The sequence below is a fragment of the Penicillium manginii genome (assembly GCF_028828005.1).
Source record: "Penicillium manginii strain IBT 31320 chromosome Unknown utg000002l:1.0-5564898.0:1.0-5567710.0, whole genome shotgun sequence".
In the NCBI taxonomy this organism is placed as follows: Eukaryota; Fungi; Ascomycota; class Eurotiomycetes; order Eurotiales; family Aspergillaceae; genus Penicillium; species Penicillium manginii.
The window spans coordinates 4,315,437-4,340,660 of NW_026643103.1; the positions used below are offsets into that span (position 1 = coordinate 4,315,437).

General features: G+C 50.3%; 9 protein-coding genes across 9 annotated transcripts; 6 read left to right on the forward strand and 3 right to left on the reverse strand.

The window, feature by feature from the left end:
• Positions 1 to 1,689: 1,689 nt before the first annotated feature.
• On the forward strand, positions 1,690 to 3,153 carry N7533_002905 (putative mitochondrial ADP,ATP carrier protein (Ant); the record flags this gene model as incomplete). Its single annotated transcript, XM_057099555.1, has 4 exons — positions 1,690 to 1,740; positions 1,952 to 1,973; positions 2,062 to 2,138; positions 2,356 to 3,153. 4 exons carry the CDS (start codon positions 1,690 to 1,692, stop codon positions 3,151 to 3,153), a joined length of 948 nt encoding a protein of 315 aa, XP_056964691.1.
• A 707-nt stretch (positions 3,154 to 3,860) lies between these two features.
• On the forward strand, positions 3,861 to 4,636 carry N7533_002906 (uncharacterized protein; the record flags this gene model as incomplete). The annotated part of the gene is made up of 2 exons (XM_057099556.1): positions 3,861 to 4,379; positions 4,454 to 4,636. 2 exons carry the CDS (start codon positions 3,861 to 3,863, stop codon positions 4,634 to 4,636), a joined length of 702 nt encoding a protein of 233 aa, XP_056964692.1.
• Positions 4,637 to 6,382: 1,746 nt separating this feature from the next.
• Positions 6,383 to 7,479, reverse strand: N7533_002907 (uncharacterized protein; the record flags this gene model as incomplete). The annotated part of the gene is made up of 2 exons (XM_057099557.1): positions 6,383 to 6,857; positions 6,884 to 7,479. 2 exons carry the CDS (start codon positions 7,477 to 7,479, stop codon positions 6,383 to 6,385), a joined length of 1,071 nt encoding a protein of 356 aa, XP_056964693.1.
• Positions 7,480 to 11,179: 3,700 nt separating this feature from the next.
• Positions 11,180 to 13,296, forward strand: N7533_002908 (putative carboxylesterase; the record flags this gene model as incomplete). The annotated part of the gene is made up of 3 exons (XM_057099558.1): positions 11,180 to 11,294; positions 11,357 to 11,726; positions 11,778 to 13,296. 3 exons carry the CDS (start codon positions 11,180 to 11,182, stop codon positions 13,294 to 13,296), a joined length of 2,004 nt encoding a protein of 667 aa, XP_056964694.1.
• Positions 13,297 to 13,911: 615 nt separating this feature from the next.
• On the forward strand, positions 13,912 to 15,836 carry N7533_002909 (CAIB/BAIF family enzyme; the record flags this gene model as incomplete). The annotated part of the gene is made up of 4 exons (XM_057099559.1): positions 13,912 to 14,296; positions 14,351 to 14,649; positions 14,705 to 15,205; positions 15,273 to 15,836. 4 exons carry the CDS (start codon positions 13,912 to 13,914, stop codon positions 15,834 to 15,836), a joined length of 1,749 nt encoding a protein of 582 aa, XP_056964695.1.
• Positions 15,837 to 16,402: 566 nt separating this feature from the next.
• Positions 16,403 to 17,067, forward strand: N7533_002910 (uncharacterized protein; the record flags this gene model as incomplete). Its single annotated transcript, XM_057099560.1, has 3 exons — positions 16,403 to 16,583; positions 16,744 to 16,973; positions 17,038 to 17,067. 3 exons carry the CDS (start codon positions 16,403 to 16,405, stop codon positions 17,065 to 17,067), a joined length of 441 nt encoding a protein of 146 aa, XP_056964696.1.
• Positions 17,068 to 17,731: 664 nt separating this feature from the next.
• On the reverse strand, positions 17,732 to 18,789 carry N7533_002911 (40S ribosomal protein eS19; the record flags this gene model as incomplete). Its single annotated transcript, XM_057099561.1, has 3 exons — positions 18,699 to 18,789; positions 18,093 to 18,217; positions 17,732 to 18,026 (listed from the first exon to the last, which is right to left on the reverse strand). Exons 1-3 carry the CDS (start codon positions 18,726 to 18,728, stop codon positions 17,732 to 17,734), a joined length of 450 nt encoding a protein of 149 aa, XP_056964697.1. The 5' UTR covers positions 18,729 to 18,789.
• A 514-nt stretch (positions 18,790 to 19,303) lies between these two features.
• N7533_002912 (RNA 5'-triphosphatase domain-containing protein) lies at positions 19,304 to 21,607 on the forward strand (the record flags this gene model as incomplete). The annotated part of the gene is made up of 1 exon (XM_057099562.1): positions 19,304 to 21,607. One exon carries the CDS (start codon positions 19,304 to 19,306, stop codon positions 21,605 to 21,607), a length of 2,304 nt encoding a protein of 767 aa, XP_056964698.1.
• Positions 21,608 to 22,174: 567 nt separating this feature from the next.
• On the reverse strand, positions 22,175 to 24,569 carry N7533_002913 (OPT family oligopeptide transporter; the record flags this gene model as incomplete). Its single annotated transcript, XM_057099563.1, is given in 2 exon segments — positions 22,175 to 24,058; positions 24,072 to 24,569. The coding sequence occupies 2 exon segments, from the start codon at positions 24,567 to 24,569 to the stop codon at positions 22,175 to 22,177; spliced, it is 2,382 nt and encodes a 793-aa protein (XP_056964699.1).
• Between the last annotated feature and the right edge of the window lie 655 nt (positions 24,570 to 25,224).

Here is a 25,224-nt window from a genome sequence, read left to right on the forward strand (position 1 = left end):
GGGTAACTGGAGTTTATTCAAGTTTATGTATCTATTTGAATCCATGATATTTCACGAGGGCATGTGCCGTGCTGCAACTTGAACACTAAACTAGAGAGGACTACTACTAGTAGTAGTATTCTCTAGACTGTGCAGTAAAGACTGTATCAACCCTTGGAATGCTGTATCTCAGCTCCCCGAGGTCTGGAGACTCGGAGCTGTCACCATCATTATCACCTGCCCAGGTGCCAAACCGCACTACCTACCTAGATAGGCACCTAGGTACTAATACTAGAACTAGTAGGTACTAAATATTGGATAGTAGTATCACCTTCACCTTCAAGGTTGAGCTTCAATATATATTCAACATGCACTCAATCCAGCCAGTCACGTGCACCGACAAGACAGGCTCTACCAGTGCTTCAGGGCTACTACTTCGAGTTGACGCGCAGTATCGACCACTTCAAGGTGTATCAATCCCAGTTTACCACCTAATAGGTATTAATTGCCATGTATGCCTGGAATTTCTACCAGTAGTATACAAGAGGTGAGGTATACATACTCAAGTCAAGTCCATAGTGGACTGCAAGTGGATCCACCCCTGGTACATTGCAAATGCGGCTCCCCTCCACTGTAAACCTTGTACCCGGAACATAAATAGCAGCATAAAATGTCTCATACTGGACCACGATTGGCAATACGAAGCCCCTACAGGCAGAACGGAGTACCGAGGAGACTGATCTGCCCGAAAGGGTATCACATCGCCTGCAAGGTTACCACGGTAATAGTATGCAGGAGATACCGACTAAGCCGATCGAACCGATTTACTAGGACAGTACTCCGTACGGAGTAGCTAGCATGTACGGAGCATGTAGGTCACGACTAGCATATGTATCTACTGCAGCTGATAGCTGGAAACAAGTCTCCGAGCTATCCTAGACAGCTGAGATTGCTTCCTTTGCACTAATCACGAGCAGGTGATATCAAATTATTCCGGTTAGAACAAATCTACTCGGTACAGAACATAGAGTACTCCATACTTTGTACAGAGTGTCCCAAGGCCGGGCTCGGGACAAGAACCAAGTTTCTGGACCTGAATTTGGCCAGCACTCGGATACTCGGGGGAGGGAAAAAAAGGAGGTGCCCCGTGTGGAGGCCCGGCATTGGCTGGGGGGGCAAAATACGTACCCATACATGGTGTCCACTCGCCGCGCTTGGGCGCCGTTGCTCCGGACTACGCAGGGTTTTCCCAGAGGACGAGCAGGAAGGGAAGGAGATTTTGGAAGAATTGAGGATATGGGACGAGGGTTAAACACTCGAATCAAAGTCGAGTAAGTAGAACATATATACAATAAAGACTATTTGATACCAATTCCCTACTCGACATTCCTCACACCCCCAAACAAGCCACGTCGCACGGATTGAAAAAATTTGCATGGCAGCGATCGGGAGAATTCGGCCTGCCGGGCAGAAAGGGGAGAGACGGAATACCAGCAAATTACGGTAGATTACGGTAATAAAAGCCCCTGGGCCATCCTGATTGGGTGTTAGTGGCCTCCCATCGCTTCTGCCGCTGGTATTTTTGTCGCCCCCTTCCGCCCCGGCGCCCTTCTTCTTCTTCTTTTTCTTCCTCATCCCCGTCTTTCTTGACACTCCCCATCTCCTCTCTTTTTTTCGTTGTCGCATCCATCTTTTGCACAACCTTTCACAATGGCTACCGGTGATGTTAACCAGGGCGATAAGTCCGCTTTCGGCATGCCCGTAAGTTTTACCTCTTTCACCCTGTGCCCCTGCCATCAGATCCAGCGTTTTGCGACTCCATCAATCCGAATGCATCATCAATCCGATTTCAATCTTCATCTCGATCGGAATATGCTTCGAATTAATGGGCTCTGCTCGACCGGACGGTGGCTCACGGGAGCAATTGATCGATATTTGAGAGAACAAACATGCTGACGAAAATTTTTCACAGGGCTTCGTTGTCGACTTCCTGAGTACGTACAACACTTTTACACATTCAGTTTCCACACTGGATTCCCAACAATCAATGCACTCCATGACCAGCTACTAACTGATTTACAGTGGGTGGTGTTTCCGCCGCTGTCTCCAAGACCGCTGCCGCCCCCATTGAGCGTATCAAGCTCCTGATCCAGAACCAGGTTGGTCAATCTTGAATCCGTTGAAACACTACCCGCACTGGACATTGCAATGAAATATCTTCAACCCTCTGTCGTGATTCAACCATTGGTCTATTCACCTCAGCGTGATACACCTCCTTGTGATCTTCAGCAAGGGTTGAAGAAATTTTTCCGCGTCCGTGCTCGGCAGGAATCTTTTTGTCGATCGGTCACTAATTGGTATTCTTTCTTCTATCAGGATGAGATGCTCAAGGCTGGCCGTCTGTCCCACAAGTACGCCGGTCTCGGTGACTGCTTCAAGCGCACCATCGCCGATGAGGGTATGGTTTCGCTGTGGCGTGGTAACACCGCCAACGTCATCCGTTACTTCCCTACCCAGGCCCTGAACTTCGCTTTCCGCGACACCTACAAGTCCATGTTCGCCTACAAGAAGGAGCGTGATGGATACGCCAAGTGGATGATGGGTAACCTTGCCTCCGGTGGTGCTGCCGGTGCCACTTCCCTCCTCTTCGTCTACTCCCTGGACTACGCCCGTACCCGTCTGGCCAACGACGCCAAGTCCACCAAGGGTGGCGGTGACCGTCAGTTCAACGGTCTCGTGGATGTCTACCGCAAGACCCTTGCCTCCGACGGTATTGCCGGTCTCTACCGTGGTTTCGGTCCCTCCGTCTTCGGTATCGTTGTCTACCGTGGTCTGTACTTCGGAATGTACGATTCCATCAAGCCCGTTCTCCTGGTTGGCTCTCTCGAGGGTTCTTTCCTCGCCTCCTTCCTGCTCGGCTGGACCGTCACCACTGCTGCCGGTGTTGCCTCTTACCCCCTTGACACCATCCGTCGCCGCATGATGATGACCTCCGGTGAGGCCGTCAAGTACAAGTCTTCCCTCGATGCCGGTCGCCAGATCATCGCCAACGAGGGTGTCAAGTCCCTGTTCAAGGGTGCCGGTGCTAACATCCTCCGTGGTGTTGCCGGTGCCGGTGTCCTGTCCATCTACGACCAGGCCCAGCTCCTGCTCTTCGGAAAGAAGTTCAAATAGATAACTCGCCCTCAAAGCGAATTGTCTAAACACCTGTAGTCATACTGGGGATGGGGATGATACCCTGCTCGGTATAGCCGGGTGATGGGGAAGCAGAGCTTGCTGGCCCTGCAAAAGATAGATGCGTCAAGAAATGGGTCTGGGGGGGATCTTGAAGCATAGAATGGTGTGATTCTTCCCTTTACGTACCCGATGTACTTTACTGCCTGCAAACTCTTTTTCTTTTTCTTCGATTATATATGATCCAGTGCCTTTGTACTCTGTAGACAAACATGTAATCCGTGAACTTAACCCCAACATGAAATTATTATGAGGACACATCTCACTTTCTGCCTTCCAACGTCAATTCCTAAGGGCTTGATCCTGTTTATCCTTCTGCCTGAGGCCCGGATGTGCCTGTTCGAGATGATCTGGCTTTATCTGGGTATCACGTAACGGTGGGAAATACCGGCATTTTCCAATGGCATCAGTATTCACTGAAAGAAGAAGCTTGCTAGTATTCAACAAGTTTAAATCCAAATTGCTCTCCAGTCTTCATCAACAACAGTTCATCAGCGCTTCACGAAAAATCCACCCTAAAGCGGCGACCGCCCCACTGCGGCAGGCGCATGACGTCTGGGGCTCGAGCTCCTTGAAGCTCCCTTCTTTATAAACTCTCGCTTTTTTCTTTCTCTTCAACTCCTGTCCCTTTAAGATTCCAAAGCAAAATGTCCGGAGTACAGACCTACACCTCAGCGCCCCTTAATTCCAACAAGGAAGAGGAGCCAACCCCAACTCAGGCAACCACCTCAAACGCCGAACCCGCCACCGCAAACGACGCTTCAACATCAGCAACAAACTCCCTTCCAAATACCTCGGAAACAGCTACAGCTACAGCCCCATCATACTCTCCGATCCCTGCACCAGCGCAGAATGCCCAACCAGGCGCCGCTCCCAGCCTCCCAACGCCAACAGCATCATCTGCCTATGCCGCCCCAACAGCAAACCTAACCGGCACTCCAACAACCACCCTGCCAACAACATCGTCCTCTCCAGCACCCCCTCAACCAGGCGCCGTACCAACCGCATCACCACCAAACCAACAAGCACAATCTCCCGTTCCCCCTCCACCAAAAGCAGGTGAAGCCATCCCCCCAACATCCACCCACCCATCCAACAGCAACAGCACCGGCACACGCACCGCCCGCCGCATTCACACAGTCCTACTCCTTCCACCGCTCGCCACAGTCCCATCACCCCCCAAACTCAACTTCCACCCCCTACGCAAATCTATATAACCCCCCCACCCGGCAGTTCGCAGCCCGGTCTGCCCCTGCATAGCGGTGGGGGTGGGAGCAGCGGCGGTGGCGCGGGTGATATCTTCCCCGACGAGGAGGAGGGATTCATGGGGACGGCTAGGTCATGGATGCAGAGTGCCGGGACGAAGTTGGCGGAGGTCGAAGCGGAGGTGTGGAAGCGGATTAATGACGCGCATGGGAAATAGTTCGGTCCGATGAGGGTCGAAGTTCTGCGCTTTGTTAAGAATTATTTTGTTATGTTTTATGTTTAGGGTTGGTCTGGGTCTCTCTTTTCCTGAGAGGTATGATCGGATTGTTTATGGGTTTGAACTTTACCTTTACTGCTGCTTTATCGGGCTAGAAGGAGGCCAGCCGGCGTTCTTGTTTTAGGGGCTTTTTTCGGCGGCGGGGCTTTTCTCTCACTTGGGCTTGGGAAGTATCATTTGAAATTGGATATGGTTATGTGTCTCGGCTTGGTTCGTTGGCTTTTTGGCTTAAATATTCGTCAGGGCCAGTAAATTTTATCGAATGTTAGTATCTGAACCTTGGAAATATGGTATAGAACTCGGAATCATGAAATGAAATGATGCAGTCTTTGCGAAGTCCTAACGAGTGATATTATTGAGCTCTGCCTTACTTGGGCTTCCCCTGGTATCATCCTTGCCTTCTCTACTCACCAGGGCAAGTACAGCTTGTGTTTGATGTGGTAGCTCTACTAGGTGAAACTAGTAGTACAAAGCACAACGATCTATGCTATTTTGAAGGATTCTGGCTATACTAACTATTTTATGTTTGATGCAGAATATGAAGTGCCCAGGTGGCAGATCTATGGCCACTGAGCTCCTATTTATTGAAGGCTTATACTACTAGTACCTACCTAGGTAGTTAGTCAGTTAAATACATTAGTACCTGGGCATGTAAAATGTTACTACCTAGTAGGTACTTAGTAGTCTTCCAAAGTTGACTACTTTCGACGAACATGATAACCGGCTGTGTTGCAAATTGAATGGTACTACTACCTTAAAGGTCCTGAGATCAGTCTAAGGCCGAGAAAGAAGATTGGTCCCAAATGATATAAGGGTTATAAATTCGAAATGGATATCCACTAGTTGGATTATCCCCTAACCTAAGATAGGCACAATGTAGTGACCGCATATATGTACTTATCCACAACGTCAGACTCAGTTCCAAACATACCGGGCACACACAACCCAGACGAGAAGAACCAAGAACGAAGTATCAAGGATAAAACTCTCAGTAGAATCAATTAAGATGACCGAGAGCCAACCAAAAACAGACGATAGAGCCAGACAAAGACCAGAAAAGATTGAACGGGTGTGTCAGTGCGGTGCAATGAAGACGACCAACAAGCTCGTTCTCTTCCGAGATTGACAGACATTCTGTTCATGACCGGGTAGAGTGGAGTGCTCAGAACACACAATATGAGAAGTATGAATCCGAAGAGGACAATATTAGAAAAGGTGTAGGATCGAAAAGGGTCGTGAGAGGTCCGATGGGTATGGTTGAAGCCCCGGACCTGCATATGCGGAAAAATGATTGCGGAATTAGAAAAGAATAGTCGAGTTGAAGGGGTATTTGTGCTTTTCACGTCGCAGCAGGGTTCAGTAGCCAGCAGGGCTGCGGTGGAAGCAAAAAATTATGGGAAACGCAGAATGATAATTCCCAACGTCGTTGTTCCCTCCAAGAGTCATGTCGTAGAGCATGCCATGCGTCAATGTGGACTGGCATGTTCGGCAAGTCTTTTCTGATAGAGACACAATCGTAACAAAAAACGGAGAAGTACGTCAAGAATGGTCCGGACCTGCCTTGACGACCTCATTATTTATACCAAAAGGTATAAAAGACAAAAAAAACGTGTATCCCAGAAAACTCAAGAAACTCCGTGGACAAGGAAAACCAAAACGCCGATCATGAATATTGGTATAAAGGCTTTACATGGAGCCCAAGCGGAGTAGCGCCTCTACCGCGGCGCGTTCCTGAGTGTCAAAAGTGCGGGGCGGTTTCGCGTCGGGAGTGGGTCCGGCGCCGAAGAACCCAGCAGGAAGAGGCTTCGCTCGAGCAGCAACATTGCTGCGAACGAAAGGACCGCTACCGCCACCCCCATTGAACGAGCGGGCGCGCAGGGCATCCGCACCGATCTGAGCCCAGTCTTCCTCGTCTGTGTCAGTGCCTTCATCGTCTTCTTGCATCTCATCTGGAACTTCGGAGGAGGAGCAGTACTCCAGTCCGTCTTCGCCGTCCAAAGACATCTTATCGGCTTCGTGTTCAAGCATGTCAAGGTCTCCAGGTAGGTAGTCCTCGGTGTAAGAGAAGGCGGCAGAGTCCATGCCGGTGGCATATGAATACCGACGATCGTTATCACGACCTTCGATTTGCAATCCACGTTGCTGGAAAGAGCCTACAACACTGGAAGGGGAGAGGAAACGTCGAACGAGCGTTCACGTGGAGAATCCCCACGACGACGCGCATCCCAACGTCCCCAGCCGATTTTCTCAAAGATCACATCGCCATTCTTTCCACCAGCCTCGCCGCCATTTCCGCGGCCTTCGAGCGCCGCGACAACCAGACGCCGTGCTTTGGCAGGGGGGATCCCCGAGAACCCCGGGACAGAGGTTGTCAGGTGGCCCATGACATGACGGATGGCCAGAGGACCCTGCGATAGCAAGATCTCGGGAAGATGGTAACGCGCCAGCATGGCCGGGGTGATGGCACCGGCGCTGTCGAGCTCATGGGCCGGCTGCGGCTGGTTCTGACTGATGGCATGTTCGACCGCGTCCTCTAGGTCGATATCCGAGTCCAGCTGCGGTACCGTCGACAGAGGCGAGCCGGGTGACAGCGCGGCGCGATGTTTGAAGGCATGTGGGGGAAGAGTGGGTGAGATGGAGTTGGGTGGCGTCGGAAGCATGGCCGGTTGGCCAGGGCGCGACGAGGCCTTGCTTGGGACGCCCGACCGGGGCTTGGGGATGTCAACAGAGGCGGTCTTGCCAGCAAGAGCCATAGCGATGCTGGAGTTGGTCTGCGATGCCATGATGGGTGGTGAAGAAGAGAAGAAATATGTCTGTGAAGCGCGCAAGGCAAAGCCATATATGAGTCAGACGTGTTCCTATTATGCTCTTTGCGACCAAGCCGCGCCACGCGATTGGAGGAAGGGCGAGTGGCGACAAGCCGATCCGGGGGTGATAACAAAGGAGAGACCGGGAGGCTTACCTCTTTATAACCAAGAGACAAAGAAGAGTGTATGCGTGTGTCTGTGGTTGTGTGTGTGTGTGTGTGTAGGTTGCAGGACGACCGCACGACTGACACGAATACGCGACACTTGGTCGGGGGGGAGATTGCGACGCGCAAGGGGCAGGATGACTGATCAGGGAGGAGATCAGCGATGTGATAGGATGTAGCCAGAGAAGTTGGAGAAGTGAAGATAAGAGAGAGAGGAAGAGAAGAGAAGAGGGAAAAGCTGGGAATAAGAAGGCAGGAGGGGTACTCAGTATGACAGCAGGTACCCCGTACGTGTGGGAGTACCTAATTGTGGTACTCCGTAGTGAAGTACCCAGTCCAACGGGCTGTACTCCATCGTGGGCTAAAGCCAAAGCCAGTGAGAATCAGTGGGCCTTGCTCGTGCGGGCGTGCGGGCAGTCGGGCGGGTGATTGGGGCCGGGCACTTCCGGGTCCAGTTTATAAGTTAGGTATACTTACTATAGTTATACTTATAGTTATACTCTGTAGTTATAGTACCCCGTAGTTGGCTATAGTACTAATTATGTACTTATATATATCTATAGTTGAGTATAGATACTATTGTATAGTACAGAATAATAGATAGTACTCTTTACTATCTAGTAAGCACTCCGTACTTGGACATCTACTAGTACATCCCTGTGAGAATCAGGGAAGAACAGGGAATGGAATCCCAGGAATCCCACTGGGCGCTCCACTCAGCGATCAAAGATGTGCAGGTGCACAGGGCGCAGCCCTAAACAGCGTAGATAGGCAGGTACTGGTACCTACGGTACGGAGTACAGGATACCCTAATACCCTGATACCCTATAACCGTGGTACCCTGTACCCTAATACTCTTACTGTAGAGTACTGATAAGACGTCCTTTCGGCACGTGCAACCCTGTCCAATAAGAGCCGCCATCGCATACTTGTGATCTTCCTTTACTCAGCCATCCATCCAGTTCTTCCTCCGCTATTGAACTCACCAAATATTCGCTAACTTTTTCGCTTCTCATTCCCCACCCCACTGAAGTCTTCATGATTTCATCTCCCAAAAAATGCACCCCCAAAATGCCCCTCTCTGCTCGCCGCAACTCTCGAGTGGGTCTCCCGATTGATTCTGGACTCGCGCACTGACGTCAAGTCAGGGGTGGGGGCCTTTAGGGCCCGAGGGTACTCCGACTCGGTACTCCGTATGGGGAGTACTTGCAGTTCACGCGCACCGGGGGTATCGGTACAGATTACATGTAGATGTACATGTACATCTACAGGCCTATGCACGCGGGGGCTACACAGCCTATTACTCGCGCCATGCGCTTGCGAATTCCATCCTTCTTTCGTGCCTGGTTCGCCGCATTGAGGTTGATCAGCCACCCCGCGCAATGCGCCGCGCAGTCTTGCGTTGCCTTCTCTGGAGTGTATATTTCGTATACCCACTCTACAAACTACACTCTCCTCTACTCTCCTCAATTGCCGCATGTTTCTCGGTGGATCAAATACTGACTTTCGAGGGTTATACTCTGCCGGGTTACCACCGCGCCATTTTCTACTATTGGGCCCCCCGTCGCATATGAAACCCCTCGTCTCGTGTCCCAATTGCACCCACTGCCCACGACTCCATAGTAAGACAGCGCAGCCACTCGTAATTTTGCTCCCTGCAAATAGAACCAGCTGGGTTTTTCGGGATATGTTTGATGATGACGCTGCCTCTTGGCCCGCATCGATGGCGATGAATTGTCGTTTAGGTGGGGTTAGCGTAGGGTTTCAATTCCTAGCCCATATTTCAATATCCACAATCCCAGGGAGGGGTTAGTCCTGCCTTGGTTATTCAAGTATCTATTTCTATTTCTCGCGGCACAAAGCGAATGGCCAACGTTGTCTCGGGCGAAATCTGAGTTACGCTGTGGCTTTCCGACATGTTCGGGCCTCGGGGATGGCGTTGCGTAGATTTGCCCCGCATCAACGCACTGTGAGAGAAATAGGAGGGGTATAGGTCTCCCCACACGAGGGAGCTCATGTCATTGTAGATGAGACAGGAAGTGAAATGATCTGTTTAAGATCAGAGGTGCAAGATTGGAGATTTGTAATTAATGATTAGTGAGTAGGTACCTCGAAGATGGGATTGATCGACCGTGATCACACATCGAGCATAGGGACAGTGCACAACAATCGCCACCACGGTGCAATAAACCGGGCACAAGGTACTACATGAATACTTCTCGACTTGATCATCGACAACTGTCATCAGCCATGGGCAATCAGTCACAGGGCCGCTGCGATACCGGACGCAGACGCAGGGGCCTGTCTCCATCAATCGCAAGTCACTTGTACCTGAAGCAAGATACCCGACCGAAACTAGGCCTAGTCTCGCATGGAAGCTTCGTGATATAGTTCCATCTAGTTCGAATCATCTCATCTAGCACAGCTTACTATTTTAGCAGCTAGCCCCCTCAACCCCGACCCCAACAGCGCCCTTCTGCTTCCTAGCGTCCAGTTGATGCAACGCCTCCAACCTCCCAACCCTCCTCAACCAACCCCGCAAATCAAAAGAACCATCAATAAGCTCCCTTTCATTCCCCACAAAAACGAAAACAACCCCTTCCTCTCGCCCCGGAGATTGACCATCTATAATCTATATACTTGATTTCACAAGGGCTGGTCAGGTAGGAACGGGTCTCATATGTCGCCAATTTCTCCGCATCACCCTGTCTCCGCACTCTGTATGCAGCACCCTCGACTCTCTCGCCTTCGGGAGAGGGTAGTAAAGCGGGGTATTGTCCCCATAACTTGCATCGATAGCCCTTGAGATATGCGGGACGGAGCTCGGGCGTGGTATCTAGTCCTAGAATTTCGACTAGCATGTTTGGGTCGAGGAGAGATCCGTAGAAGAAATAGACCCCCTCCGGTGCTGGTATCCGAGCCCTTCCAAAATCAGAAGGAAAGTACGTCTCTGGTGGGACTGTTCGCATTCGCGAAGTGAGGGACAATAGCTTCGAGCTTGAAGTTGGGGGCGGGGGTGGTGGTGGTGGAGGCGGAGATTTTTTCGTGGAATTGTTCGGTTGCGATGCCATTCTCGTAAACAGTCTGAATAATTCGGGTGCCCTTGAGAAAGAACTGTATTTTGCCTGATTGTGGTTGTTGACAACCCTATGCTTGTGTCTGAGTCACTCCCAGGCAGGCTACAGGCTACAGGCACATCTCACTCCCAGCCACTCCTATCTCCTCCTCCCGTTCTTCTCTCCGGCTCAACGCAAATATGCCCCGGAAAGCCTTTTCATTATTAAAGTATGATCAAGCTTCGTTGAAGAAATTCAATCTACTTCGTTCTATTGGACCGGGTGAATGGATCGTCTGGCTATTTAGATGGAATCATTTTTCCCGGCGCGGGGATGCCGTGCCTAAATTGGCGGATAGAATGTCCCCAGGGATACTTCATAAACGGGAAAGTACTAGTAGAAATGAGGGTGGGATTGGGACCCGACCTGTGAGATATCTCGATGTTGTAGCTGGAAATGTTACTCAAGTTCTTCTCTTTCACTTATCTACTGGTGACCATCGCTAGCGCGGTGATTAGCCCAGGTTCACTGAATTCGGATCTTGCGATTCTTATTCAAAATGACTTACAAGGTTGATACTTAACTACTACATGCGTGAACTTGAAACTGTCAATGACTAAGTTCTACATCTAGAAAATGTAAGCCCATGGGCCGGGTCGGGCATCTTGCTTCTGGACCCGATGCCGCTGAAAAGAGCGATACAAACCTGCCAGAGTCTTGGAGAGAGACTTTGGTCAATCGAGGCAGGGTTCTCTGATATTGAAAATGATCTAAAGTATTTAGTCTATCAGGGCGATAAAAATAAACGTCAGCGATACTGGATTGCCTCTATACACAGCACACCGTCAACAATAGATGTTAACGGCAGAGTGAAGAAAACTTCCTCCGATGAGAACTTACCAGTTCTCTGCACCCAAACTGCCCCCTACTCTACCCCTACCTTTCAAGATATCAATTCGTCTTGGCAGATTGCCGTTCGCTCGAATAACGAGTACATCACTGGGTATGTGAATATTCGCCCTCAAACACCACAGGGAAGTGCTAACAGACTTAGATTTCGCGATCACTTGAGTTTCCGCTTCCTCGGTATTCGATACGCAGGTCCCACGGAAAGATGGAAGTACTCGCAACTACATAAAGGATCAAATACCATGGTCTCCGCTTTGAACTACGGCTCTACATGTCTCGAATCGGAAGACTGCTTCTTCCTCAACGTTTGGACACCATATCTGCCCCGTTCTCAGCACTCTCCAAAGAGGAAACTCAAACCAGTCATGTTCTGGATACATGGTGGTGCTTTCACAAGTGGATCAGGTAGCGATACCCTAATGGATGGAAGTAACCTTGCATCAAGAGGGGATGTTGTGGTGGTGACTATCAACTACCGACTGGGAACACTGGGGTTTCTGGCTCTGGATGACGGAGAAACAAACGGCAACTATGGAATTGCAGACCAAATTACCGCTCTAAATTGGGTTCGCCGTAATATTCGAGATTTTGGAGGCGATCCTGACCGAATCACTATATTTGGCCAGTCGGCCGGGGCAGGCTCCGTCAGGGCTTTACTCGCATCTCCTCAAGCCCGGGGCAAGTTTGCCGGCGCGATTATGCAAAGTAATCTTGGAGGGCTGGGGTATGGGACGACCTATTCCAAGTACTACACAATCGCAGAGGAGATGGAAGTTGTGGGGAAGGACATATTGACCCTGACGAACTGCACGGGCGTTAGTTCACCGGTTAAATGTCTGAGAGCGCTTCCTGCTGCCACAATTACGGGACTTGATGCGGTAGCCAGATATCTCGTTGTGGATGGGAAGTATCTTGAGACTTCGCAATTAGATCTGACATACCCTGAGAAAACGGCAAATGTGCCTCTCATGATCGGAACGACGAGAGATGACGGAGCTGCCATGATTGGATACCCCACGGCGAATGAGACCATCCAGACATTCTTGAATGGTTCCGAAATGCCATCAAGCGTTCTCAGCAACTCGAAATTATTCCCAGTTCCGTCTACTTTGAACAAAACGCTCGACATCTTCAACACTACGGCCCACATCGCCACGGACGGCATCTTCCGCTGCATTGACCAAGCGACTGGATATAGTGGTTTCGAAAATGGAATCTTTCCAGAGGTCTTCTTCTATGAATTTAATCGATCATACCAGATGCTAGATTGGTCCCCCAACGCGCCAGTATGCGACGCACCTATCACATCCGAGTACCCCCACGGCGACCCAAATCAAGAATACTTCAAGTGTCATTCGGGAGAGCTGTACTATGTCTTTGGCAACCTTTTGAGACAGGGACGTCCCCTACGTGATGGGTTCGATCTTCCATTTGAACAGTATGTACTGGATCTTTGGACTAGCTTTGCTCGTACTGGTCGGCCGACTCCGGATTCGGGATTTCTTGAGGCGAGAGGATATGCCAATACTACCCGACAGGTTGAGTTGGCGGGGAATGGATGCCATTTGGACATGGAGATTATCGACTGCACCGTCTACAGTGGCCTTCCAAAATGGTGGATCTGGATGAAAGGGAGCAGTGCAAGGCTCTGCAATTGCCTCTGACATACTATGAGTCTACCTAGTATGCTAGTGGGAATACTATGAGTGGTGCTAAACTTTGCAGCTGTCACAATCTACCAATCAACGCTAAATATAGTTCATTTTATTTCATACTCTTTTACTACAATATTTACTTGGTAATTGTAAAAGTGACCCTACCCACGTGATGGCACATCCGATCTTATCGCTTCCGAAAATCACCAACGGCTCGAAGCTGCCGAGCCGGATCGCTTCTTTTCGGATCTGCAGTTGCGGGGTCCCTCAAGCATTCCCTCATCCGCCTTGAAATATCGACCCGTCGGCTGATGAGCGGTTACCACCCGACGGAGAGATCCCGATGATTGCCGTCATATATAGTCTGGTAGTTCGTCCTCACGCCCGCCCCCGGGTTTGGACGAGATTCTGATCGAAGTTCGTATTTTCCGGGTTCGCCACTGCCGATCTATTCAAACTTTCCGCGCAACCTTAAACGTTCTCAGCACAGATTGTTCAAGACGAGATTTGAACAATTCGCAAAGTCACATTTTCGAATTGACCAGACAAGTGGCTTAAAGCACTCGTCTGGGTTATCAAACTAGCATCATTAACATCGAAGTCAAAAGCGAAACAATATCAAAGATGGCAAGCAACGGCCATTCTAACGGTGCGGCATACTCGCCCGTTCTCGAGACCAGCCAGATTTTCTCCAGCTTGTGCGAGCAATCAGAGCGTTTGAGTCTACCATCAGAGGTTCTGGCCAACAAGGACCGAGTTTCCTTCTCCACCAGCCACAATGAGATATACTTCCCCATTCCGTTCAAGGAGACCGAGACCCTGGCGGCATTGAAGGGCATCGAGGGCTCTGTGGCTGCTGCATTGGCCGATCTGCGATTTGGAAGTGGCGCCCAGCCTCGTGGAGTCCGAGTCAGCCTGGAGGGTGCCACGGCATTCGGATGCCAAGCGTACATGGCCAAGGTGGATGGATTGTCGAAATTGGATCCGAATGTGAAATCTAAGCTCAAGGGTATGTGTGGGTCTCTCGAATTTGAGGAGTAAAACATGAGCTAATGAAATGTAGATACGGATTTGCTAGCTGCGCAATCAAATGGTTACCGTCGTATGTCGGCTAACTTGTACAAGACTAAGAACCCGGGCGAGTTCTACCACATTCACGGTTCATTGGAAGCCAGTACCACATTGAACATGATCGGACTCGAGGGTCACCGACCTGATTTGACCGATTATGAAGATGTTATCAAGGAGATCGAGAGCCATGTCCAGAAATACTCTGTGACCGAGCTGGAGGAGATGAACAGGGAGAGGCGACAGGCTGGTGTGCCTGCTCTGAAGCACGAGGAGTTCATCAAGACCCCACACGTACGTATTTAAAATCTATAACACTTATTTCCGGTGGATACTAACACACCAAAAGGGCGAACTCAATGTCGAAGAACCCGCTTGGAAAGTCACTCAGCTTCCGGGAAACATCGCCCCGACTCCATTCCCTACCCGCCGTGCCGGTAGCACCAAGATCTTGGAGGGTGTCAAGGTCTTGGAGATGTGCCGTATCATCGCCGGTCCAACAGTCACACGTATCCTGGCCGAGTACGGCGCAGACGTTCTGAAAGTGACCAGCCCCAACCTGTCCGATGTGCCATTCTTCCAGGTTGACGGGAACATGGGCAAACATGCCGCAGACCTGGATCTGAAGACGGAAGCCGGACGCAAGGAATTCGAGAAACTTCTCGATGATGTGGACGTCATCGTCGATGGATATCGTCCTGGTGCACTGGAGAAGTTGGGATACGGCCCACAGGCTATGGCCGCGCTGGCCGAGAAGCGTGGAAAGGGTATTGTTTACGTGAATGAGAACTGCTTCGGCTATGAGGGTGAATGGGCCGGACGCGCTGGATGGCAACAAATCGCTGACTGCGTAAGTTGACTCGTGACAAAACAATTGACGGGCATTTAGTTCATCACCGCTAACTTTTTCTATAAAGGTCACCGGTATCGCGTGGGCACAAGGAAAATTCATGGGCCTGAACCACCCCGTCGTCCCACCCTTCCCCATCTCCGATTACGGCACAGGCTGCATGGGCGCCATCGCCGCACTATCCGGTCTCTATCACCGCGCCAAGACTGGTGGTTCCTACCACGGCAAGGCATCGCTGATGCATTACGATCTTCTCCTTTTCGCGGTGGGCCAGTACCCTGCTGAGGTCCAGGAGCAACTGCGCGCAGCCCAACCAGCTGATTTCTTTAAGCTACGCCACTGCGACAGTGTGGACCGCATCTCATCTACTGTTCTCAAGGGCATGCAGACGCGTTTCCCGCACCTTTATACCCCGGCTGGCACTGAGGCGGAAGCGGGGCGGCCGGCTTTGACTGAGAAGTGGTTTGCGCAGGCTTATAATGCGGATATCGAAGTTGTGAAACCTATTGCTATTGTTGAGGGTGTGGATAATCAGTTTGTTCGGGCAAGCCGACCCAATGGCTCTGACAAGGCCAATTGGGAAGACTTTAAGGTAAATGGAGAGGGTGAGGGTGATATGAAGAAGTGCTGAGCGTTGTTGCATTTCCATTGGGAAGAGAAGATAAGCAACTACCAGTAGTGCATTGTACATAGATTGCATATTATGATCAAGTTTCTAAAGACGTCATTTAATGAGCATATCCCACTTGTACTCCGAAATAAGCATCCGAGTATTGAAACCCGGACATACCAGTGGGTAATCGGCTGCCACCGTCGGAAGAGAAGTAAATAGGTACCACAGTCTCTGTGCTCACATTGACCGATTGAACAGGTTAAACTTCACCAAGCGAGTCTTTATTAGCACTGCCAACCATTTGGATATTCGAGAAATATAGCCAAAGCCTGCAATGGATAAAACCTTAATCCACGAATACATTCTCTCATCAAATGAGTGGTGGGTGTCCTGGTAAATCGAGCACGATAAGATCGGATGCGGCACCACCGCCTCGGACCGACGGCCCCTCAATGATGAAATGGACATTAATGAGCAGACAACGGCAACATATAACCATTTTAGAACCTCCATACATCCATTCATCTAAAGCATCTCGTCACTCTTAATCACCTTCTATTTGAAATTTCCCATCAAAAGCAATAATGTCATACAACATCGCCTACGACACGGCCCGCGCACCATCGCGGGGTGCAGCCCTCGTCGCATTTATGGAGGACTTCTACCGCACCAGTGATACCGAGTCCCTGCACGAGAAGTATGTTCAGAGCTTCACGGAAGATGCTACACTGATTATGGGCCCGAAGGAGGCGAAGGGTTCGAGTGGTATGTTCGAGTTCTTTTCTTCTATATAATTCTATCGGATATAAGAACTTGAAGGGGTCAGCGATGAAACATGTCCGAGTCTAGTATATCGGAGATTCACTATGGCCCCTATAAAGTATCCATCTTCCGAGGTCAATGAGAGGCTGCTAATACTGTTTAGAAATCCTACCCCTTCGCCACGGTCTCTGGGCACACGTCGCATCTCGGAAACACACGCCGTCGCGCATCTTCTTCAGCGGCGAGAACGAGATCATGCTTTACGGTGGCGTGAACTACAGACTCAAGGCTGATACTGAGAAAGATGTGTACGTGCCCTGGGCTGGACGGGTAGTTTTTGCTCCCGAGAAAGCTGGAGAGGGTGTGAAGATGCAGTTTTACCAGGTTTACTTGGTATGTTCACTGCAACTTGAATGGTCCGGGATTGATTGCGTTGAGACATACTGACTCGATATAGGACCCTTCGGCTCAGTCTGGCAAGAAATAAGTAATGTGATTATTGAGTATAGTAGACCAAGATGAAAACTTCCATACCAATCAGACTTCTGGTAGTAATCGTGTACAAAACAGTGCCTACAAGAGCTGCTCATGAGGGAACCACATCGTACCTAGATAGTCATCTACGTATACATCACAACCGTGAGCTCATTACCTGGCATTCCAATGGCCACTACAAGCTACAGTTGGCCAGAAATATGGAACGATTTTAAGTAGTTAGACATGCTCTTTATTTCCAGGAGGCCGCGAGAGAAATCAGGAACAAAGACGCCGTGGGGTGGTCGGGTCAAAGAGGAGAGGGAGATCAACATGATATGAAAGGAAAAAGAACCCCTTGTCTCGTCCTCTCTCTCTCGCTCTTGCTTTCGCAATGGAAGTCTCCTCATGCAAAAAAGTACCTCTCCGCATTCTCTCTGCGCTAAGACTCGTCTGGTCGTCATGGAAGTGGATGGTAACAGTTGAGAGAAAAAATTGTAGAACAAACGTTAATAAAGGAATCTCCGGGACCTGGCTCCGAATTTTTTGTGTGATGAATCATTTCATTTTCCCACCTGCGACTAGTTGTCACCAATTTTTTGATGTTTTGTTTTGGGTATAAACTAGAGGCACTGGTCAAAACGACCCCCCGAAACAATTAAGCCCTTGCGAAACGTTTACTCGTCATCCGACTCCTCATCCTCATCGACGGTGGTCTTGGCGATACGGTCCAGATCACGCTGGCCGGACTGGGTGATGCGGCGACCACCCTTGTCCTCATCGACCTCAAGGACACCGATCTTCTCGAGGGACTGCATGACCTTACGGTCAACGGAGCCAGAGGCATCGACGTGGTGAGCGGGGCGGGAGCCACGGTTCTTGGTGGAACCGTGAACCTTGCGAAGGCGGCCGACACCGACGGTCTTGCGCATGTAGATGTGGCGAGCGACTGCGGCGGCGCGGATGTAATACCTGGAGGAATTTGTCAGTTCTGAATTTCGAGATCTGGCTGGAGATGATGGTGTTGGTTCGTCGTACCAGTCAGGGTCCTGGGGAGGGAGCTCGTTGGAAGCGGAGGTCTTGACAGTGTCAACCCAGCCGGGGATGGGGAGCTTTCCCTGACGCTTCAGGAAAGCAGAGTAGGCAGCAATGAACTTCTGCGCCTATAGGTGAGAAGGATATTGTTAGCGTTGTGGTTATTTTGAGTTATCAAAGTGTGTTGAAGACGGGTGAGGGTGAGGATAATGATCAGCGTGCGTAGGTTTTGTAGATGCCGGGTTCTCGTTCTCATTGTCAGGCAATTCCATCTCTTTTCTTGTCGTGCGTGTATATTTGTGCTTTCAGAAGTGAAGATTTTGCCGTGGGTGGTTGCAAAGGCGCACGCATTATTGATCATGACAGATCGATTTGTGTGGACAAAACCTTTCAACGTAGTTCCCAGACAGCAATATCTTCCTGACCAAATCCAGCAAATCCAATTGACCAGCCGCTGCGAAGCCCTTTATATTCCCTTTCCAGTGCCTCCGAGAACGTAGAACCCGTCCACAGAACCACAACGCACACCGACCCAAATCCGGTGGGATCGAGGGTTGATGATGATCATCAGGGCCCTCTCAGCGGGCGGAGAAATCGAAGGACACTTACGTCCACATCGCGAACGGAAACACCACCCATATTGGCGACTTGTCGAGGGGTCGAGGAGGGCGTTGGGGATGAGAGATGGCGGAAGTCGTGGGCAGAGTCGAAGTCGAAGAGTCCAAGTCAAAATTCGAGACACACAAACTCGTCCCGTTTGGCTGGGGTCTGTGTGCCGTGGATTCGCTTAGCCTTTTCCGGCTAGCCGTACCCTAAGCGGTCACATGACATTTTGATGCCTGAATACTGACTGATTAGTGCCTTGCTGATCAGGCCACAATATATTCAGCAAGGCCAGCTTACATAGTACTACTGCGCCTTCTTCTAGAAGGTCAGGTGGCCTTCGGTGGAGCCCCGAAGTCACGTTGTTGCCCCCCCCCACGCTGAGCGACCCGCCATCGTGACTGGCCGAGTCTATTGCTTTTTCTTGGTCTCCTTCAACGTTGTCGATCGAGCCTCTCTCATTGGCATCACGCATAATCATTATCCAAGCAGAATTCGCCCTGCCCGCGCGTGCACTTCTCCTGATCGGCCTTGGGCCGTGAGCCAACTCGGAACTGGCGCCTGCCGCGATTGATTCGATTCGACTCTCGTCGACATAAAAGGCTGAAGCCATGGGGTCCGATGGCTCCTCCTCAGCTTCCAGCCTCTACGACTCCCTATCTCACACCTCCAAATCACTCAATCGCTCTGGCATTACCGCGCTGAGGCAGCTCCTGGCCGCCCAACACGCATCCTACACCTCCCTCACAAATTATATCTCCTCCATATATCGCAATGATAAGGTGAACTGGAGCAAAGCCGTGTTTCTTTCTACCTGCGTCGCTACCATTGTTGCTACCATGGTAGGCTGTGGCCTCGTATCGTCGTTCATTCGTGGCAAATGGTTTCGCAAGGGTCGCTCGGCGCGGAAATCCTCCTCCACCAAATCAAACAAATCCACAAAGACCCTCACCTCGTCGGACGATGATTACGAAGATGATGACTATGATAGCAATGGGTCGCTACGCCATGGCATGGATCCTAGCCAGGCCAAGGCGACAGAGTGGTCGGCAGAGCCTCAGCAGCAAAGCTCTGATGGTAAGCGAGCATATCCCTCCATCGTCATCGTCATTTTCTTTTCTTTTCTTTATTCTAACGCAGTCGCAGCTGCCAAAACCGACCCAGGTCTGCTTAGGAAGTTCACCGAATTTGCCTCTTACACGACCTCTAAAGCATCTTACCCAGCAATTCGAACTTTCTACAGTCCCCACCCACAACTGAGCCGCCTTCCGACCAAACCCTCGCCTGTCCCGCTCCTTGTTTTCGTTCATGGATTAGGTGGATCGCTTGCACAATTTCATCATTTACTTACCAGTCTTTCGAACATTGGTTCTTGCTTTGGTATCGATTTGCCAGGTTGTGGCTTGTCCAAGTTTGCGCCAACGGAATGGGATGCTTACACGGTGGAGGCCCTAGCTGAACTGCTAGTCGTGGCGATCGAACGCCATCGAGACCGTGAAGCTGGACAAGAGGTCATTCTCATCGGACATAGCTTGGGTTGCTCTTTAGCTGCCCTGCTTGCTTCTTCCAACTCGCCCATCGGCAAGAGCCTCAAGGATCACATTATTGGCCTTATCGCAGTGTGCCCTCGAGCAACACCTCCATCTGCGGAAGATACCACATCATTTCGTCGACTCCTTCACGTCCCAGGTGCAGTCTTTGATTTGTGGCGTCGCTGGGACCGCCGTGGTGGCAGTCAAAGCGCCAGCGTGATGAGAATGGTGGGCAGTGATGCGGATGCGGAGACCCGAGACCTCCAAGTTCGCTTTAATAAACAAAGCCGCACACCAGTTTGGCGTCGCATGGCATGGGGAACTCTTCCTTCTTACGAGACTGGAGAAGCTGTAGGTGGCATGCCCGGCGAGAAAGTCTGGGCTGGCATTCATATGCCAATCCTGCTAGTTGCAGGCGAGGCCGACGCTGTAACAAAGCCTGCCGAAATCCAAACGCTTTTGAAGTTCTTTGGCGATGCCTCAGCTCACACTGCCATCGATACCGCTGGAGGCGGCATTATCCCCGACGCATCGCGAGTTCATGACCAGATAAAACCGCCGACCGATCAACGCGCTCACGATGAGGCATATGGCATCCAGTCCAGTGAGACGGAAAAGCAGCTTGTTGACCAGACCTCTGGTGAAAGAAAGCGACTAGTTAAGTCTGCAATCCTGCCAGCGCCAGCCTCTCATGCCCTGCTCTACGACCGAGCTACCTACCGCACCCTCGCGGGAATCATCCAAGATTTCCTCTCGTCCCACATTGACAAGCGACTTGGCCTTGGCTGGCAACTCCAATACCTCAACACATCGGGAAAGTGGGATGTCAAGAACTTAGCCAAGTGGCAAAAGGTCGTTCCAGTCTCGAAGCCGATCGGTGGCACATTCGCCGCTCTGAAGATGCTTCGCGAGGTAGACGAGCAGCACAATCCGGTCTGTTTTTCTGCCCAGTACAAAGATAAGATCTATGCGGTTATCGACATCAGCCATGAGAGCCCGGTGTACAACCCTGCAACTTTGGAAGCAGGTGGAATTCGCTATTGCAAGCAACCAACCGTTTCCAAGATCCCTCCCACTCCAGACGAGACTCGCGACTTTATTGCTCTTGTTGATCGTCTCCAAAGGGATATTGATGAGAAAACGTCTTCAGATGAGAAGAAGGAGCACTCGGTCCGGCCACTTGTCGGTGTGCACTGCCACTACGGATACAACCGTACTGGCTTTTTGATCGTTTGCTACCTCATCGAGCGACTGGGATATGGAGTTCAGGATGCGATTGATGAATTCAATCGGTGCAGGCCGCCGGGCATTCGACATGGTCATTTCATTGATACGCTGTTCGTGAGGTATTGCGTGGGGCTGAAGAGAGCGCCTACTTTGTAAAACGAGAGGGTTTCTACACTCTGTAATATTGTTATTTTTCTTCTTCTTTCATTGAGTTTCTGAGAGAATTCAATTCGGAACGGCGTTTTGGATAGAGATGTGATGGGATAGGATGGGTTGGGATAGGATTTCATATTATTACTTTCGGCCATGAGACATGATTTTTTTTCTTGCCGCGATAGATGTTTTACTATGATTATTATCACTTGGGAGTTGGACGTTAATTCATAATACAGTTCCCACTACACTGCTGGTATTTGACCTGGTTACCCTGAGCCTTTTTTCTCGCTGCTTTGCCGTGGATCCTAACAACCTTGGAACATAGGCCCCTTGTTTCGGCCAGTAGAACTGCCCTGAATGACCCTAGCAGAACAACTGGACCCATTGCGACCATGGTACGCCGTAGGCTGCTTGAAATAGGCCGCGTTTACTACTACCCATAAGAAGTTATTACTAGTACTACCTATGGACTACTCATAGAAGAACCAGATTACTTTTAAGAATAAGTATCCATGGATGTTTTGAAGTTCAACCTGTGTCTCTCCTTTTTTATTCAAAGCGAGCGCTCTAACTACTCAGAGCAAAGCATCGCTCGACAGAGATCTCATTATTGCCCCACCACTTTGGCATCGAGATCTGCTTTCCAGATCCGAAGAACAGGAAAATAAGCAACATGTTCAAGTTGAACCCGGCATCAAACGCGGCTGCAACTAGGTAGTTGTAACGCTTCCACACCTCAAAGTGACGCCGGTAAGCCCAGTACATCGATATGTACGCACCAATGATGGCCGACGTATATCCAGTACTGACATTACCGTAGAACATCGCCAGACCTCCGAAGAAGATACTAACGTTCCACAAATCAATCCGAAGGCGCGGGAAGAAGCGATGAAACACGAATAGAACCGGTGGAATGACAGCACCAACAAGAAAGGACCATGGAAGTGGCGCCATCTCGGCCTCTGCGAAAAGTCGTTTGGGCCCCAGAACGGCGTACTGGATGCCCATCGTATTTTGGCTGACAAGTTTCTGACCAGTCCACTGGTTGAGGGGGTCAGTCTTTTTGCCTGTCAGGAAATCGCCCTTGGTGTCCATAACCCAGCGAATAACTGCGTAGTTGATGGGGACGCCCATCAACGTGCCGAAAATCTGCGAGAAGAACACCTCGCGCGGCGGGATATGCATGTAATGACCGATTTTCTGATCTTGAAGCATGTACTGTGCCCGGTACCATGCATCTCCAGCAATAGAGCCGTAGATTGAGGGACCGCACGGGTGTTGATGCCCAGAGCCAGCTTTGGTGTGCACCATGTATCCGTACATCAACTCATTGAAGGAACCGGTCTCAAGCTGATAGTTGGAAATGGCATATAGCCATGCGAAAGGGATCACGAAGATTGCCGCACTGGCCAGGGCCACAAACAATGTCCAGATGGGGATGAAAAGATATCCGCACGCGATACTGGTGATCAGAATGACGAATCCCACTGAGAATAGTGCAATATACCACCAAGATGGGATTTCCTTGTAGTTTCGCTGGATGACATTGAGGCGATCATGATACTTGTAGTGAATCCCCTCTCCTTGAGCGGATTGAGCATTCTGGCCATCTTGGGCCTTCTGGGAATCCTTCCGATTTGCGAAAATCTTTTTGAGATTGCTGCTGACTTGGGTGTAGCCGAAGGTGAGGATCCAAGTAATCGCCGCTGGGAGCTTTGCGTAATCGAAAAATGTCGACCACACATTTTGAGTACCCATGTACATTGGACCGTAGTGCTCATACGCGGTCTCATTGAGGTTAAAGGTTGGAGTGAGCACCTCTGCTGTGGGATATTTGGTTCCATTTGCCATGAACAGACTGTTGGACATGAGACCATGCTTGAAAGAACCGAGATTTCCCCATTTCGCCGCGGGTAACAGCACCCAACAATTGAAGGCAAAGGCAAGGAACAGGATGACCTGTGTCCACCACGGGGTAAGTAAAATCGAGGACCCGTTCCAGTTGACATTTGACCAATCCAGGGATAGATTGAGGAACCCCATGCCGCCCAAGCCAGACCCGATGAAATTGGCAACGGGGTTCCGAGGCGCAACCCAGCAAAGGAAGGCCAATGAAGAAGTGAATGGGAAAACATATTCAGGCAAAAATTGCCAGAGAGTCATTGCCAGAAGAGAGAAGAAAAAGAACTTCATCTGGCGCCGAGCCAGACGCGACGTTGTGTCTGTTCGTCGGAACGTTTCGAACAGGGTCGTCTGCATCAAGGCCTGCGGCCAGATGTACTCCGGGTCTGGCAGAAGAATCTGACGAGCAAGAGCCGCAAAAGAGTATCCAATCCACACGATCGCGAGCATAAAGAAGATTGCAACCGCGGGTTGGATTCTGTTGCCGTACCATAGCTCGGCTAGGACGATCGGAGCATATCCCATGTTGTAGGTTGCCCCCCGAAGCTGCTGTAATCGTGACCAGCACATGCTCCTTGATACTCCAAGGTCCAGGATTCAGACTAAAGCCCCGGCTTGTACCAGGAAGTCGGATTGTCCAAGCAGGCAAAACTCGCGCGAGGAAATGGCCGGCATAGTGACAGGCGATTTGGACGAAAAAGACCGAGTAGCTCGCACTGGTTGTGCGGAAGTAACTCAACTGAGACAGAAAGGCCCCAGGAATAACAAAAATGGCCGCGAGAACAAAGTAGCGAAATGTGATTGTAGGTAGAGTGGGGTCGTCGGTCAAGTTGATCAACTGTCGCACCTGTAGAGGAAGCGCAGCGATTTCAGGATCGTCGTGGCTTTCTTCTTCAATCGCCAAAGTCTCAGACACCTGCACCTTCTCTGAATTGGGCAGCTTGTCGTCTGTCACTTTTGGTGTAGAAGGAGTATCCACATGTTCCTCGTTTGTCTGTTCTGAGTACTCGCTGGCTGGGGCTGGGTGGTGCCGTCGTCGAAACACCCCGAGAAGAGCCATCTTTTTAGCGAAATAGACGATTAGGGATCGTCTCTGCAATACTGAAATAGGCAGATGGTTAACGTAAAGTGAGGGGAAAAAGCAAAAAGCAAGGGCACACCTACATTTTCAATGATGGAAGCGGAGTAACCTCGGAAGTTTAAGCCGATGGTGTGTACGGCGTACCTTTATCGGTCTTTTTTCATGGCGTGCGAGCTAAAGTCGGCCATGGAGGAAGCCAAGTTCTTTGAACGCCTCTCGAACAGACGAAGCCAATCATATGAAACGATGTGGTAAAAGAGAGAGCTTGGATGCAACAAGATCATCTGTAGCGCGGATGGCGTTATCTCGGTCTTGTCCCATTTGGGAAATGATCCGAGGCTAGCGCCAGCCTTGATTTGATGTGACCGACCACTTACAATAGATGACACAGTGAAGACAGCTGAACTATACCATGACCAATTTGAATTATTGTATATCAGTAAATTTCGATATGACGAGAGCAGGAGAATAGAATGGATAAATCTCTCATATGAATTTAAGCCAGAAGGACCTAGATATAGGACTGTGGACTGACAAAGCCTGCAATGGGACAAACGCTATCCTGGCTCTGCGTGCATGAGAGCAAATTCTCTGATATGCATATCCCGGGTCTCAGCACGATATATCAAAAGAG